The sequence below is a fragment of the Colossoma macropomum genome, unplaced genomic scaffold (assembly GCF_904425465.1).
Source record: "Colossoma macropomum unplaced genomic scaffold, Colossoma_macropomum, whole genome shotgun sequence".
NCBI lineage: Eukaryota > Metazoa > Chordata > Actinopteri > Characiformes > Serrasalmidae > Colossoma > Colossoma macropomum.
Genome location: NW_023494804.1, coordinates 1694084 through 1708255, shown reverse-complemented (window position 1 = coordinate 1708255; position 14172 = coordinate 1694084). Strand labels below are relative to the sequence as shown.

General features: G+C 41.1%; 1 protein-coding gene across 1 annotated transcript in view; it reads right to left on the bottom strand.

Moving 5' to 3' along the window:
* The window catches only part of cux1a (cut-like homeobox 1a), a 155572-nt gene that overhangs the window by 48145 nt on the left and 93255 nt on the right, over window positions 1–14172 (bottom strand). The window contains exons 6-8 of the mRNA XM_036595364.1: window positions 10180–10318; window positions 9011–9066; window positions 8542–8608 (exon numbers count right to left, since the gene is read on the bottom strand). Coding sequence (XP_036451257.1) covers window positions 8542–8608; window positions 9011–9066; window positions 10180–10318 — 262 coding nt within the window. The remainder of the gene's footprint in view (window positions 1–8541; window positions 8609–9010; window positions 9067–10179; window positions 10319–14172) is intronic.

Below are 14172 nucleotides of genomic sequence, written 5' to 3'. Positions count from 1 at the left end.
GATGATGTTTAATGATGCTGACGAGTTTAATGGGATTTGTGCTGAATTGTAAGTGACTGTAATGTTTAACGAAGTGTTCAACGTTACGTTACGAGATACGCAGAGATTCACAGTGAGGGGCTGCACAGACTCGGCGATGGGGCTTTAATCCTGATGTTGACCAGTCACTGATCACATGATTACGACACTAACAACACGGATGCCTCAGAGAAGGCAACAGGTGAGGAGCCTGATTTCAGGGTCTGTATCTCCGGTTCCCTGAATGTTAGCACTGTGATCAGGTTGGGCTTCATTCTAATATTTCTCTGCTGATCTACCGAGCTTCAAATATCAGATATTGAACATCGGTATCTTCAGCGTCCTGAAGAATAAGAGACGAGGCATAACGCCCTGTAATCCTGTAAGGCAGGGGTGTCAAACTCAACTACTAAAAGGGCCATATTAAAAAATCTCCACAGATCCGAGGGCCAGAGAGCGTTTATACTTTAATACGCCAAAACATCAACAGTTAAATCTCTTAAATGTCCCCAGGATGTAGGTGTGTTAAACCTACCTGTGTGTTCGGTCTCGACACCTGACGTCTTTTCTTTCTGCAAGTTCGTTAGTTCTTTATCAGTTTCTGAGCCGCTGAGTGTTTTTAGTGTTTATAGTGTTTACAGTGTTTATGTTGGTTGAACTGCAGCTGAAACGCAGCTGGTGTGTTTGGTGACATGATGTTTGCAGTTGGGTAGAAAACTGCTGTCCCAAAGGTTGCTTTGTTGGGAGTGGGGTGTCAGCGCAAATTACGTCGCAGTGCATGCTGGGGATTGTAGTGCTGCTGATTGTGAAATGAGCTAATATTAATAGAAAATCAAAATAATTTCGATCTCATTGGAAAAGGCTTAACACGCTCTACTGATCTGCACAGTTTGGCTTCGTCATGGAAAAAAGTTTCGGATTTTTAAAGTCATTTTTCAAAGCATTCCCTTCTCCCGTGGTTTTATTTACGGCGTCATCAGCGATTAGTCGACGTCGACTCGACTTCCATCACAAAACTGTCCACGTCAAAACATCTGAGGTTGTTCAGCCCCTATTTGACACCATAATAAATGCAGTAAAATTCAGTAAACTGTCCTGGAAACTCCAGCAGAATGCAGCAGCACCTCCGGAACAACAGATAGATAACAAAAGAAAATGAAAGACGCAGTTCAGTTACAATGAATGTGAAGTTATAGTTCTCCTTTTTATCATTGTTAATTATTATTATTGTTATTATTATTATTGTTAATTACTTTATTGACATACCTCCTCTCTCACATACATGATTGCTTTACAATCAGAAATTATTTGTAAGTAATTATTTGGTGGTCCTCAGGCCAGTACTGAGGGGGAGCCAGTGCTACCACACTGCAAAAAAAGGCATCTTGTCAAATGAAATTATCTTAAATCTAGTCGATATATGTAATATTTCCCATTTTGAGATGGTTGTACACTTATTATAAGATTATCTAGATTATGTCTAGACACTATTTACTTATTTTAAGTAATTTTATCAAGTCACTATACTGGCAGATAATTTTGCTGGGTTCAAGCTCATTTCTTACAACAAGCAACATTATCTGGCAATGTAATGAGACAATTTTACTAATTAAATATATAATAATATACATTTTTTTAAACAAAATTACCTAAAACAAGTAAAAAATGTCCAGAAATAAGGAAAACAATCTTAAATTTAGCTACAACAATCTCAACAGGAGAAATATTAGATTTATCAACTATATTTAAGATAACACACCATTTTTTTCAGTGTAGTGGGTCAGTTATGGTACTTTCAGCGAAAAAAATGGACTTAATCATAAGAAAACAGTAAACAACATTAATTCTCAATAATTCTCGCTAGTTCCCAAACAGTAAACAACATTAATAAAAGTCATGCAACAGTGGTGCACAAAGCAGCATCATCTATTTTTTGGCCCTTGTCTCTAGAAAACACACTGCCCTGAGGTGTCAGTTGTCCACACCTGAGTGAAAAATGTAGCTTAGTTTGCCATCATTACGCCTGATTTCAGGCATAAAACTCGCTTATGTTTGTCTAATCTGTTATTATTTAATGTTTACTGAGATATATGACATGTTGTGCTTCCCAAAAGTGTTGAAAAAATATATTTTTATGCAAAAAATGCTGCGGGCCTTCACGTTTTCTATTGACCTCGAGGTGGAAAAGGCTGAGAACCTCTGATGTAGACGAATACGGAGCTGCAGTTTGCGTGTCCAAACAGGATGAAGCGGTTAAATAAAATACAGACTGTGATATTCTGTGTTTAAAGCTGTCAGATGATCCCAGATTGAGGAATTAGGGAATATAATGCAGCTTTAACTCTGAGCAGAGCAGATCAGTGGAGCTCCTGTAATGCATTAACGGGGTTATGATCCGAAACCGAGGAGAGCAGAGAAAATACAATCCTCACTTTAAATAAACAGAGAGAGAGAGAGACAGAGAGAGAGAGAGAGAGAGAGAGAGAGAGAGAGAGAGAGAAGAGAGAGAGAGAGAGAGACAGAGAGAGAGAGAGAAGGAGAGAGAAAAAGAGAGACAGAGAGAGAGAGAAGGAGACAGAAAGAGAGAGACAGAGAGAGAGAGCAGGAGACAGAAAGAGAGAGACAGAGAGAGAAGGAGACAGAAAGAGAGAGATGGTTCTTCAGTAAAAACAGAGGTTCTGAATAGAACAATGAACACTCAAACAAACGTTTGCATGCTTAAATGGTTCTCTGCACGGTGAGATGGTTCTTCAGACTGATGGGGAATGTGCTGTATATGGTTCTGTACAGGACCAAAAGTGCTCTGCTATTGTTATAATGTCAAGCTTGTAACAATAAAAGAACACTTTTTTGGCGCTAAAATAGAACCATTTACAACACGTTCTCCATCAATTTCTAAAGAACCATCTTTTTTAAGAGTACATAAAACCTGACAACATGTTTCTAGATAACAGTGAGTCACACAGTGTCAGAAACCATATAATCAAGTCTATTAGAGACACTCGACACAGAGTTTAAGGGCAAGTGTGATGATTTATGTGCGCAGTTAGCACAGGGCTAACTGGTGGAGTATAAGCTTAGATTACGAGCTACATTAGACTCGTAGCTCCAGTGTTAAAACTAAAGAAGAGAACACATCTCGGCTGACAGTACGTTCTCCTGGTTCCACGCCATCCGCTTTAATGCAGGTTATTTTAAGTGAGCACAGGTGAGAAACAGGAATGTCACGCGATGTGTCAGATTCATTTTCACATAATAAAAATAAAGCAAATCTCAGTGGATTTTTAAAAAAAGTTGTATGACTGTATGACCTTTATTAGGTTCCAGCTACGTCTGGTCCTCATCACCTCCTTTTTCATCTTCACACTGCGCTGTACAGCTCAACTGGAGAAACACTCTCCTAATGAGGACCTTACACACGGCTTTAAGGGGAAAAGCCCAATATTTCCTCAATATCCTCCTCAATATCCTCCTCAATATCCCAGTTTTTGATCTCTGCATGAACTTTACAACATTGTAATTCTGCTTCGTTTTAAGGTGTTTATCAGATATATAAACATAATCTAGTTTGTTAACATGCGATCTGGTTTATTATCATGCATGTAAACATATATTCTAGTTTATTAACATGCAGTCTGGTTTATTACCAGATGTGTAAACACAATCTAGTTTATTAACAAGCAAACTGGCTTAATATCAGGCGTATAAACATAATCTAGTTTATTAACATGCCATCTGGCTTATTATCATACATGTAAACATATATTGTAGTTTATTAACATGCAATCTGGTTTATTATCAGGTGTGTAAACACATAATCTAATTTATCAATGTGATCCGGGTTATTTAAAGGCATGTAAAAACTGCTGATCTGTGCCATATTTTTTATATGATAATGCCTTTTTCATTGTTGCAGTGTATCATGCAAAGGATAAGCACACTAATGCACACACCACATATGCACTAGCGCCTGATTGATGTGAAAATGATGTGGCTAATAGCAATACCAACGTTAAAGGGCTGAAAATATGATGATTTCGTTTTATATTTCAGCAGTTTTAGTGCTCAAGTGACTGATATGATTGTCGGTTCTCACTGATCACACTTCTTAAACTCAAATGAACTGTAGAAACTCACGTTTGTAGCTACATTAGCCTTGTATGTGTTTTATGAGGACAAAAAACCCGAAAACACACCTACACTGTGAGGACGTGCAGTTTACCAGCCCATCAGCAGTGTCCTCATATTTGATGTGTATAAATAATTCTCGTAACTCAAGTGTGTAAGTGTTATACTGTTGCTATACGAGTGCTATAAACATGTCTAATGGCTTTTGGAATACTTTTAAGAAAGTGTCTTTTTAGACTAAGTGTGCAGTTCTACCCTAAATTAGCTCTAAGCTGGAAAATGCAACGCATTAAAATCCCACAAACAGAGAGAGAGATGAAGATAGACTAGGGTGACACCTCGTGTGTGCGTGTGTGTGTGTGTGTGTATGCTCGTTTTGCTATTCTTGTGGGAACTCCATGTCCTCATAATGACAGGACAATGTGACATTTTTGCTCCTGAGTGAGGACGTTCTGTCTGTCCTCAATTGAGCACATTGTTTTCACCACAAATTATTGTTTTTGACAAACTAAAAGAGCTAATTTAGGATGTCTTTTGGACACTAAGGTTAAGTTTAGGGTTTAGGTCCAGGTGTAGTATTACTTGGCTACAGTAATAAAAAAAATAGAATAGGAACAAATGGATGTCCTCACTAGCAATGTAACACAAAAGTGTGTGTGTGTGTGTGTGTGTGTGTGTGTGTGTGTGTGTGTGTGAAAGTTGGGCATTCCTCTGCAGACATTAAGGGGGGTTGGGCAGAAAAAAGAGAGAGAGTGAGAGAGAGAGAGAGAGAGAGACTGTGAAGTGAACCGATGCATTCCATTATTACACTTGACTGAACGCTTCTACTTGTCACAGACACACACACACTCACACACACACACACACACACACACACACACACACTCTGGACTGCACTAAAGGAGGTGGAGCGAGGGATGATGGAGGGAGGGATGAAGAAAGAGGAATTTCTCTCCATTACAGTCCAGAGAGACCATTACACTGTAAATCACCTAAAACAAACAAAGAGGAGGAACAGGAGCTACAACGATTACACCAATCAAAACGCTAGGAAATGTTAATGCACACTGTTTAAAAAAAATGTAAATTATGAAAATAAAAAAACGTGAACAGCTATTTATTCATTATTTATGCAAAAGTGCTCTATAATGCTCTGTAATAATCCGTGTTATATTTAAATTGTCCTATGTCTGTTTTGTTATGGTCAGCTTTAATAAGGGCATAAATCCCTGTAACTGGAAACTGTGTGCCATCTTGGCCAGGTCTCCCTCAAAAAGAGATTTCCTTCTTGGATTAACTTTCTGGTTAAATAAAGGTTAAAAAAATAAAATAAAGTCGTTTTCCAAATATGGACTCACTTGTATTTAGTGCAGAGGTAAACAAAGTGTGAATCTAATCAGGAGGGCACAGTTTAGTGCTGCCAAAAACACATTTATATTTAATTTTACACTTTTAAGCTGTATGTAATGTGTTTTATGTAGAATCAGTCTCACTATATCAGCACCACACAGCTTGAGAAGAAACTCAAAGTTTCTCAAAACTGAAAAAGTTTGACTAAAACAACAAACTAAGTAAAAAATATGAACTAATGAAAATTTCAAAACTATAATAACCCTAAACAATAACACTAAACGTTTGTGATCATTTTCATACATTTTCATGTGTATTTTCTGAACGCAGTGCTTGTCTGAAAGCACCGTTTGATTAATAAATTTATTAAAAAACAGCTGGTTGTTTTATTTTATCATTATTTTATATTATTTTTCACCTTATTTGTCTATTTTACTTATTTGTAAATGGAAAATCTCCATTTACATGCACACTACAAGCAAACCGATCCAAAAGAGTAGACAACCACTTAGTGTAGACGTCACCATGACAACCAGCATCACGTGAGTCCAGTCAGAGAGAGACGAGCAGCAGTGAGTTATTGAGGTTAGTTAGTTGGTGCGCTTGTGTTTTTAATTACTTTGACCCTCCTGTTATGTCCGGCTGTGAGGAACAGCAATAATGTAAATAAAAAATTGTAACGAATTGACCCCGATGCATGTTTAACCATCCGAAAGTTGTTAAGAAATATATTTTTCTCCATAAACATTATTTTTAGCTGAATATCAATCTCAATTTAATTGATATTTAGTGTAATCAGGTTTTTCAGCCCTTACAGATCACAGTTTACTGATAATAATTCACTCGTTTTCCATAAAAAATAATTCTCAAACTTTTTTCTTTCCTTATTTGTCCGTGATCATTAAAAACATGATGCTTTCTTCGACCCTCTGGGTGACGCTGAGCCGGTTCGGGTCCATTTCGGACGACTGTTGAGTTCTGTGGGCTGGGGTCGGGTCGAGTCGGGTTCAGACTCAAAACCCTGATGATGAGGTTCGGATTTAGTCGGACTCAGATGGCAAGTTTTCGGGCCGTATTCGGGTTTGGAGCACATTTCAGTATTGGTTATCCCAGACGTTTGGTCCAGACGGCTGACCCGCCCGGCCCTCAGCTCGGTGAGAGACTCTAAACAAAATAAAAAGTGTGTCTGTTCCACTTCAGAGAGCTCAGAAAGCCGGCGGTGCTGGGGGGCTGGATCAGAGGGGCTGTAATTACACCACTCCCACAGCCACACTGGAACACACACACACCGCATTCCAGCATGACAGCAAGACGAGGAAATTACCACCCAAACCCTCGACCGCAGGGCGGGACACTCACACGCACACAGCTCTACTGCTCAAAAGTCTGGAATCACTGGCCGAGTTTAGATTTTCTCCAATCCGAGTGAATTCATTCTGATTACAGATGAAGACTGAGGTGTTTATATCACACTCTGCTCAACAATCTGATGACAATCTCCATTTACACGCACACTACGAGCAAACCGATCCAAAAGAGTAGACCACTGACCGTTACCATGACAACCAGCATCACGTGAGTCCAGTCACGGTGAGACGAGCAGCAGTGAGTCACTGAGGTTAGTTAGTTGGTGCGCTTGTGTCTTTGTGTTATTTATGTTTATGTTATGTTGTTCCTATGTTTGGCTGTGAGGAACAGCAATAATGTTCCAGGTCTGAAAGTAGTTAAGAAATATATTTTTCTCCATAAACGTTATCTTTAGCTCAATTAATACCAATTTAATCAATATTTAGTGTAATCAGGTTTTTCACCCCTTACAGATTACGGTTTACTGATAATAATTCACTCGTTTTTCATTCAAAATAACTTTGTAAATTTTTTTTCTGTACATTGAAAAGGCATTCGACACATTTGTTTTATTGTTATTATTATCATTATTATCATTATTATTATTATCATTATTATTATTATTATTATTATTTAGACTTTTGCAGTATGACACTACACTACATAGACGGGCCCCCACACATCACACCTACAGGATCTTTTATGACTCCCATTCTAAATCCATAGGCATTAATATGGAGTTGGTCCCCCTTTGCAGCTCTAACAGCTTCCACTCTTCTGGGAAGCTTCTACAAGATGTTGGAGAGTCTGTGGGAATTTCTGTCCTTTCATCCAGAAGAGCATTAGTGAGGTCAGACACTGATGTTGGACGAGTTTCCAATTTTATACTTCAAATCAAAAATCAGATAAGGAGCTATTTCCTGTTTTCCCTTTTCTCATTCAAAAATTGAATGGCTAATGGTCCGTACACGGACCCTTTCTGTCAGCTGGAACAAGTCTAGCCATTCTCTGCTGACCTCTCTCACCAACAAGGCCCTTCCATCCGCAGAGCTGCTGCTCACTGGATGTTTTTTCTTTATTGCTCCATTTTGAGTAACTTTAAAGACTGTTATGTGTGAAAATCTGAGGAAATCAGCAGAAACACTCAGACCAGCCCGTCACCAACAATCACGACACAGTCAGAATCACTGAGATCACAGTTTTCCTCAATCTGATGGTTGATATGAACATCTCCCTGAAGCTGCATGAATCATGTGCTGCACTGCTGCCACACAATTGGCCGATTAGGTAACTGCATGCATAAGCAGGTGTTCCTAATAAAGTGGTCTGTGAGTGTATATTATGTATACATATATAATCTGTATGTCAACACTGTATTTATTTGTGTTCTGTTTATATTCTGTTCCAATAAAGTGATCAATAGATTTAACAGTATTGGAATACAGACAATAAATCTGTTTTATTATTTACCAAAAATGACTTTTAAGTTGGAAAAGAGCCCAATAATTTTCTATTATCCAAAAAATGACTGAATATTTATTTTACTGAATATTTGAATATGTGACTAAAAATAAAATGAAAAAGCTGTTTTTGGTTCTGAACTCGACGAACCGTATCACACTGAGAAATCTCACATTTTCACTCAGAATAAGATGTCAAGGCGAGTCATCAGGAGTGATAATTAGAAATTAAACTCACTTTGTTCTGGATTCTTCTTCATACTTTGCCTTCAGTTCCTGAAGTTCTGCCTGAGTTTTTTCAAGAGCTGAAATGCAAATAAAAAGCTCATCAATGCTAAATTCACACACGCTTAAAGACTGAACACTGAACGGCAGACATCCTGGTACAGCACGGCTGTATGAGAAAGTCTGGGCGCCCCGTCACACTGTGTAGATTTTAAAAAAAGTTTAAAAAATCCTCTGCATGAAACACAAATATGATAGATTTCTGCAAATTTTAATGCACCGTTGTTATCTGTTGGCCAAATTTAAAATATTGGTCATATTTAATGTATTATAACGTTCCAATATGTTAAATTCAGCAAATAAATAAAATAAATATGCACTAAAATGTGCAGAAACATGGCATATTTAAGCTTGTCCCATTCAGAGGTGGTGTTAACTACAGAGGCGTCCAAACTCTTGCATGCGACTGTATGTATCCTGACCTGTTTGTAGGGTTTGGAGTTTGATCTCCTCTGAGTTCAGTCTCTCCTGGAGCTCACTGCAGCAGAAAAAAGAGAAAAGTTAACCAATACAGATAAAACAACAGCACATCATATGAAACGTCTATTATCTATGGATGGGCGTGGTTACTCAAATATCCAGATATCCAGGCTCACTTTTGTGTTTGTTTACTTAACCCATTTAGGGTTAACCTGTTAACTGGGGCCCTATTTGTGCCTGAAACGGCGTACCCAAAGTAAAGGGGGCGCTGTTCCCACAAACTCTGGGCTACAGTCGTGATCTCAGTCTCATTTGAAAGGAAACAGGTCAGAGTAACTGTCTGAGCTACTGACTCAGAGTAACAGAATCTAGAACAGAGGAGTTTATTTCCTCCTGACTCATAGATCTCTAAACTGACCTCTGACTCCCATTTCATAACACTCCCATATCATTTGGTGCTGATGCTGCGAATGAGATGATCATAACTGCTGTGAATAACGGATCATAAAATGCTTTGTGGGAATCGAATCCTGAGGTTTTAAGCTTTCTAACAATGTATTACATCACCATATTGAACAATAAGTGAACTGGCTGTTTATTAGGAGGAGTTACGTTAGCACAGTCAACTAAAGTGTTTGGGAAATGGAAACTGAAACTGGAGAGCAACAACGCTCTGATTAACAGCAGGGGGTGCTCTCACAACACTCATTACTTTCAGTTTATCACAATTTAGTTTTGACCCTTATTACAGAGTTAACGTAGCTGTCTGGCTTACTAACTTACATTGTTAACGTTATTTTGATTATGTGTTCAGGTTTCAGCTGTGCGCGTATCGCCGGTTGCTGGGTAACAGACATTACAGTTGATTATCGACCTCGATGTAGACGTTTAGATTTCCTAACTCGAAGTAAGATTCTGTAAGACAAGATTCAATTCTTAAAGGTGAAGTGTGTAAGATTTAGCACCATCTAGTGTTGAGGTTGCAAACTGCACCCATCTGAATCCCCCTCCCTTTAAAAGCGTGTTAAATTAAGATTTGTTTCTGTAACACGAATTTGTGGAAAATCTTATCCTGATCTGTCAGATCTTAAGACTAAAGACAGGACAGTGTTCTGTAATATGACCCCTGGGTGAAATACAGCGAGTGACCCTCTACAGCGTGAGGACTGACCCGTCTTTATCTGCATAGTTACTGGGAGGATGTTCTGCTTCTTCTTCATCATTGTCATCCTCAGTCTTCAGTCCCTGCTGTTTCTGAAACAGCCGCTCAAACTCCTCCAACTTCTCCTGCAGGGCTTTAATAGTGACCTCTATAACAGAGAGAGAGAGAGAGAGAGAGAGAGAGAGAGAGAGAAATATTAATATTATTTGAGATGGTGATAGACAGAAAACAAGAGAGAAAAAAAAAGAAAAGTGAAACAAGAGAGAGTGAGAGAAGAAAGAAGGAGAGAGAGAGATGGAGAGAGAGTGGAGAAAGAGAAAGAGAGAGAGAGAGACAGAAAGAGGGAGAGAGAGATGGAGAGAGTGGAGAAAGAGAAAAGATAAAGACAGTGAGAGAGAGAGAGAGAGACAGAAAGAGGGAGAGAGAGATGGAGAGAGTGGTGAAAGAGAAAAAGAAAAGGCAGTGAGAGAGAGAGACATGGAGAGAGAAGAGAAAGTGGGAGAGAGAGAGAGATGGAAAGAGAATATAGAGAGACAAAGATTTGAACCCACTTTATTTAAACAATACACAGTCCTATCGTCATATTCTAGCCACATACACATGGTCTCAACCCCCTCCCCCTTTAAAACAGGGGGAACGAAGTTCACATAAGACCCCACCCTGTCCCCACACTCGATGAAAGGCAGGCAGGTTAGGAGTCATCTTAAAATAAGCGTATTCAATTCTAAGCCTAATCCGTACTGCAGCTCTCAGCATTAGTTCAGGGTCCAGCGTCCCACTGCCCTGGATTTTATTCTTCCTTGACAGCCAGACAGCAAGTTTACCCTGACCTACCAGAAAGTTCAATAAACACAGCTTATCTCTATGAGCAGCAACATATTTTGGGCCAAAGACGTAAAGTCAGGTCAAGTCAAGTCAAATTTATTTGTATAGCGCTTTTTACAACCGATGTTGTCACAAAGCAGCTTCACAGAAATCCATTAAGGACAAAGTTTCAACATGAACTGTAAATCCTCCAGGTGAGCAAGCCAGGAAAAACTCCCTCAGAGCTGAGGAAGAAACCTTGGGAGGAACCAAGGCTCACAAGGGGGGACCCATCCTCCTCTGGTCAAACTACCTACAAAATTATTATACTACTAATATTAATAGTAGTGGTAGTAATAATAGTTAGGAGTCCACTTCAGTGTAGGGTGGGCAGCTAGTCCAAGGCAGGTGGCGGTGACTGGGGCGTGGGCAACTGGTCTGAAGCGGGCAGCAGGAGAGCTCGACAGACAATCATCCATCATCCACTCACTCACTATAGTGGGGTCGACATGCGCCACGTGTCTGTTAGTGGCCACGGCCCCATGTACAATCCTCCACTGCAGATCCCCCGGGCGCTTCTCGATTGGAGGCTTGTACAGGGATCTCCAGCTGCCTTGTGGAGAAGAGCCTGGTGCCAACAAACCCAACCACCTCGATTCCTTCCAGCCATCCAGTGAGGTTCTGTGAAGGACACAGACGTCATACAGCGCCTTCTTGGATACATCTTCAAAGCCAGCTAGTTGTGGAGTCCTGAACAAGAGAAGTGCTCCCTCCTCCTCCTGAAGGGAAGGGCTCCTGGTCTCCACCTGGGTGGTGCTCTACGGCCTCCCTAAGAGAAGTGGGCAGTGTTGAGATCACTTCTCCTGTGATTCTCTGCAGCAGTCGAACAGACACAATACCAGTTGCAGCACTTAAAACTCCACCAGATTTCCAGTCCTCACCAACTTTCAGATCTCCTAGTTTCGTAATACCTGCCCCTTGAAAGCGCAGGCGGATACTTCTGAAGGTCAGCCCAGTGACTGGAATCAAAGGATTGAAGAACAGAGGCTCCTCTTCAGCAAGAGAACAAAGCTGCACCTCAGATCTGGTAGTCCTAAGTGCCAAGGGCCAAGCCCTCAGCACAGACCGATAGAAAGCAGAGGTCCCAGACAGGTCCATCTCTCTCAGCCGCAACACAAACAGATGGCTCTCATAGCCCAAGCCTTCCACCCATCGCAGCAGAGCACAGGCAGTAGCAGCCCACGCCAACCCTGAGCCATACAAGAGTCTTTGTGCCGTTTGGAGTCTGAAAGTCCTTATCCGGCTAGACAGATGGATCAGACCCTGACCTCCCTCGTGCACAGGCAGATATAGGATGGCACCATGGGTCCAGTGTTGGCCAGTCCAGAAAAAATCCACCAGTTTTCACTGGATCTCCTTGATCAGCAGGTCAGGCAGCTCCAGCACAGTGAACCTGCGCCTCAGCATTGAGGCAATCAAGTTATTGGCCACCAAGACCCTTCCCCTGTAGGACAGCTGAGGCAGGACCCAAGCCCACTGAGACAACTTGGCACAGACCTTCTTCACTACTCCCTCCCAATTCTTATCCTGATATGCTGCTGCTCCCAGAAATACACCAAGATACTTCAAACCCTGCGACCCCCACCGTAGGCGTGCTGGCAAAACTGGTGCCCCTCTACCCTGCCACTGTCCCAAAATAAACTCTCAGATTTATCCCAATTTACACGGGCAGAAGATGCACCTTCATACATGCGCAGAGTTTGAGTCAAGGCCTGAACATCCTCATTGTCTCTAATGAAGACAGTTACATCATCTGCATAGGCAGACAACACCACCCTATCAGCTAACCCTGGCACCCGCAACCCCTGCAACTTAGACCTCAACCTACATAATCACTCAATTGCAAGGCTATACAGCTGCCCAGTCAGAGGACCCCCCTGCCCAATTCTCCTTAGCATCTTAATCGGACAACTGAGCCCACCACCAACTTTAAGCATGACTGAAGCACCAGAATATAAAAGCTGAACCCAGGATAAAAAGAATCTCCCCAACCCAACACTTTGTAGGGTACTAAAAAGACAAGAAAGACAGAAAGAGAAAGAGAGAGGAGAGAGAGAGAGAGATGGAGAGAGACAGAGCGAGTGAGAGAGAGAGAGAGAGATGCAGAGAGAGAGAGATGGAGAGAGATAGAGCGAGTGAGAGAGAGAGAGATGGAGAGAGAGAGAGAGATGGAGAGAGATAGAGCGAGTGAGAGAGAGAGAGAGATGGAGAGAGATAGAGCGAGTGAGAGGGAGAGAGAGAGATGGAGAGAGATAGAGCGAGTGAGAGAGAGATGGAGAGAGATAGAGCGAGTGAGAGGGAGAGAGAGAGATGGAGAGAGATAGAGCGAGTGAGAGAGAGAGAGATGGAGAGAGAGAGAGATAGAGTGAGTGAGAGAGAGAGAGAGAGATAGAGAGAGAGATAGAAATAGAGTGAGTGAGAGAGAGAGAGAGAGAGAGAGAGAGAGCAAGCGAGGAGCAGATTGAACAGTTCCTGGTAATCGCCCCCGACCGTGTCTTTATAGTGATGTAATAGATGGGACTGTAACCCTGACAGATAATCAATGAGCCGCAGCCCCTCAGCTCCACTCAGCCTTAAACACTCAACACTCTGCCTCGCTCGCCCGGAGAGAGAGAGATGTAAAATCAATAGTGTAATAAATTACTGCCGTTATTGAGCTGAGTCAGTCAGAGCGGAACTGAGGGGGGTTCCACAGCAGGGCCGAGGAACCTTCTAGTGCCCACCTGTGGGCCCCGTGTGGGGGCTCCATTTTTCACAAAGCTTTATAAGACCAGCTCACACACATTGAGTGTGTTTACATGCACTTAATAGTCTGATAACTCCAGAAAATCAGATTGTGTCAGTAACTGGCTCAGTGTGTTTACACGTATTAATCTGATAACTCCAGAAAATCAGATTGTGTCAGTAACTGGCTCAGTGTGTTTACACGTATTAATCTGATAACTCCAGAAAATCAGATTGTGTCAGTAATTGGTTCAGTGCGTTTACACTTAATAATCTGATAACTCCAGAAAATCAGATTGTGTCAGTAATTGGTTCAGTGAGTTTACATTTAATAATCTGATAACAGGATTACCCAACTCGTTCAATCAGACAGAAACTGTATTCTGAACGGCTTCAATCGGACGAGCCTATTCC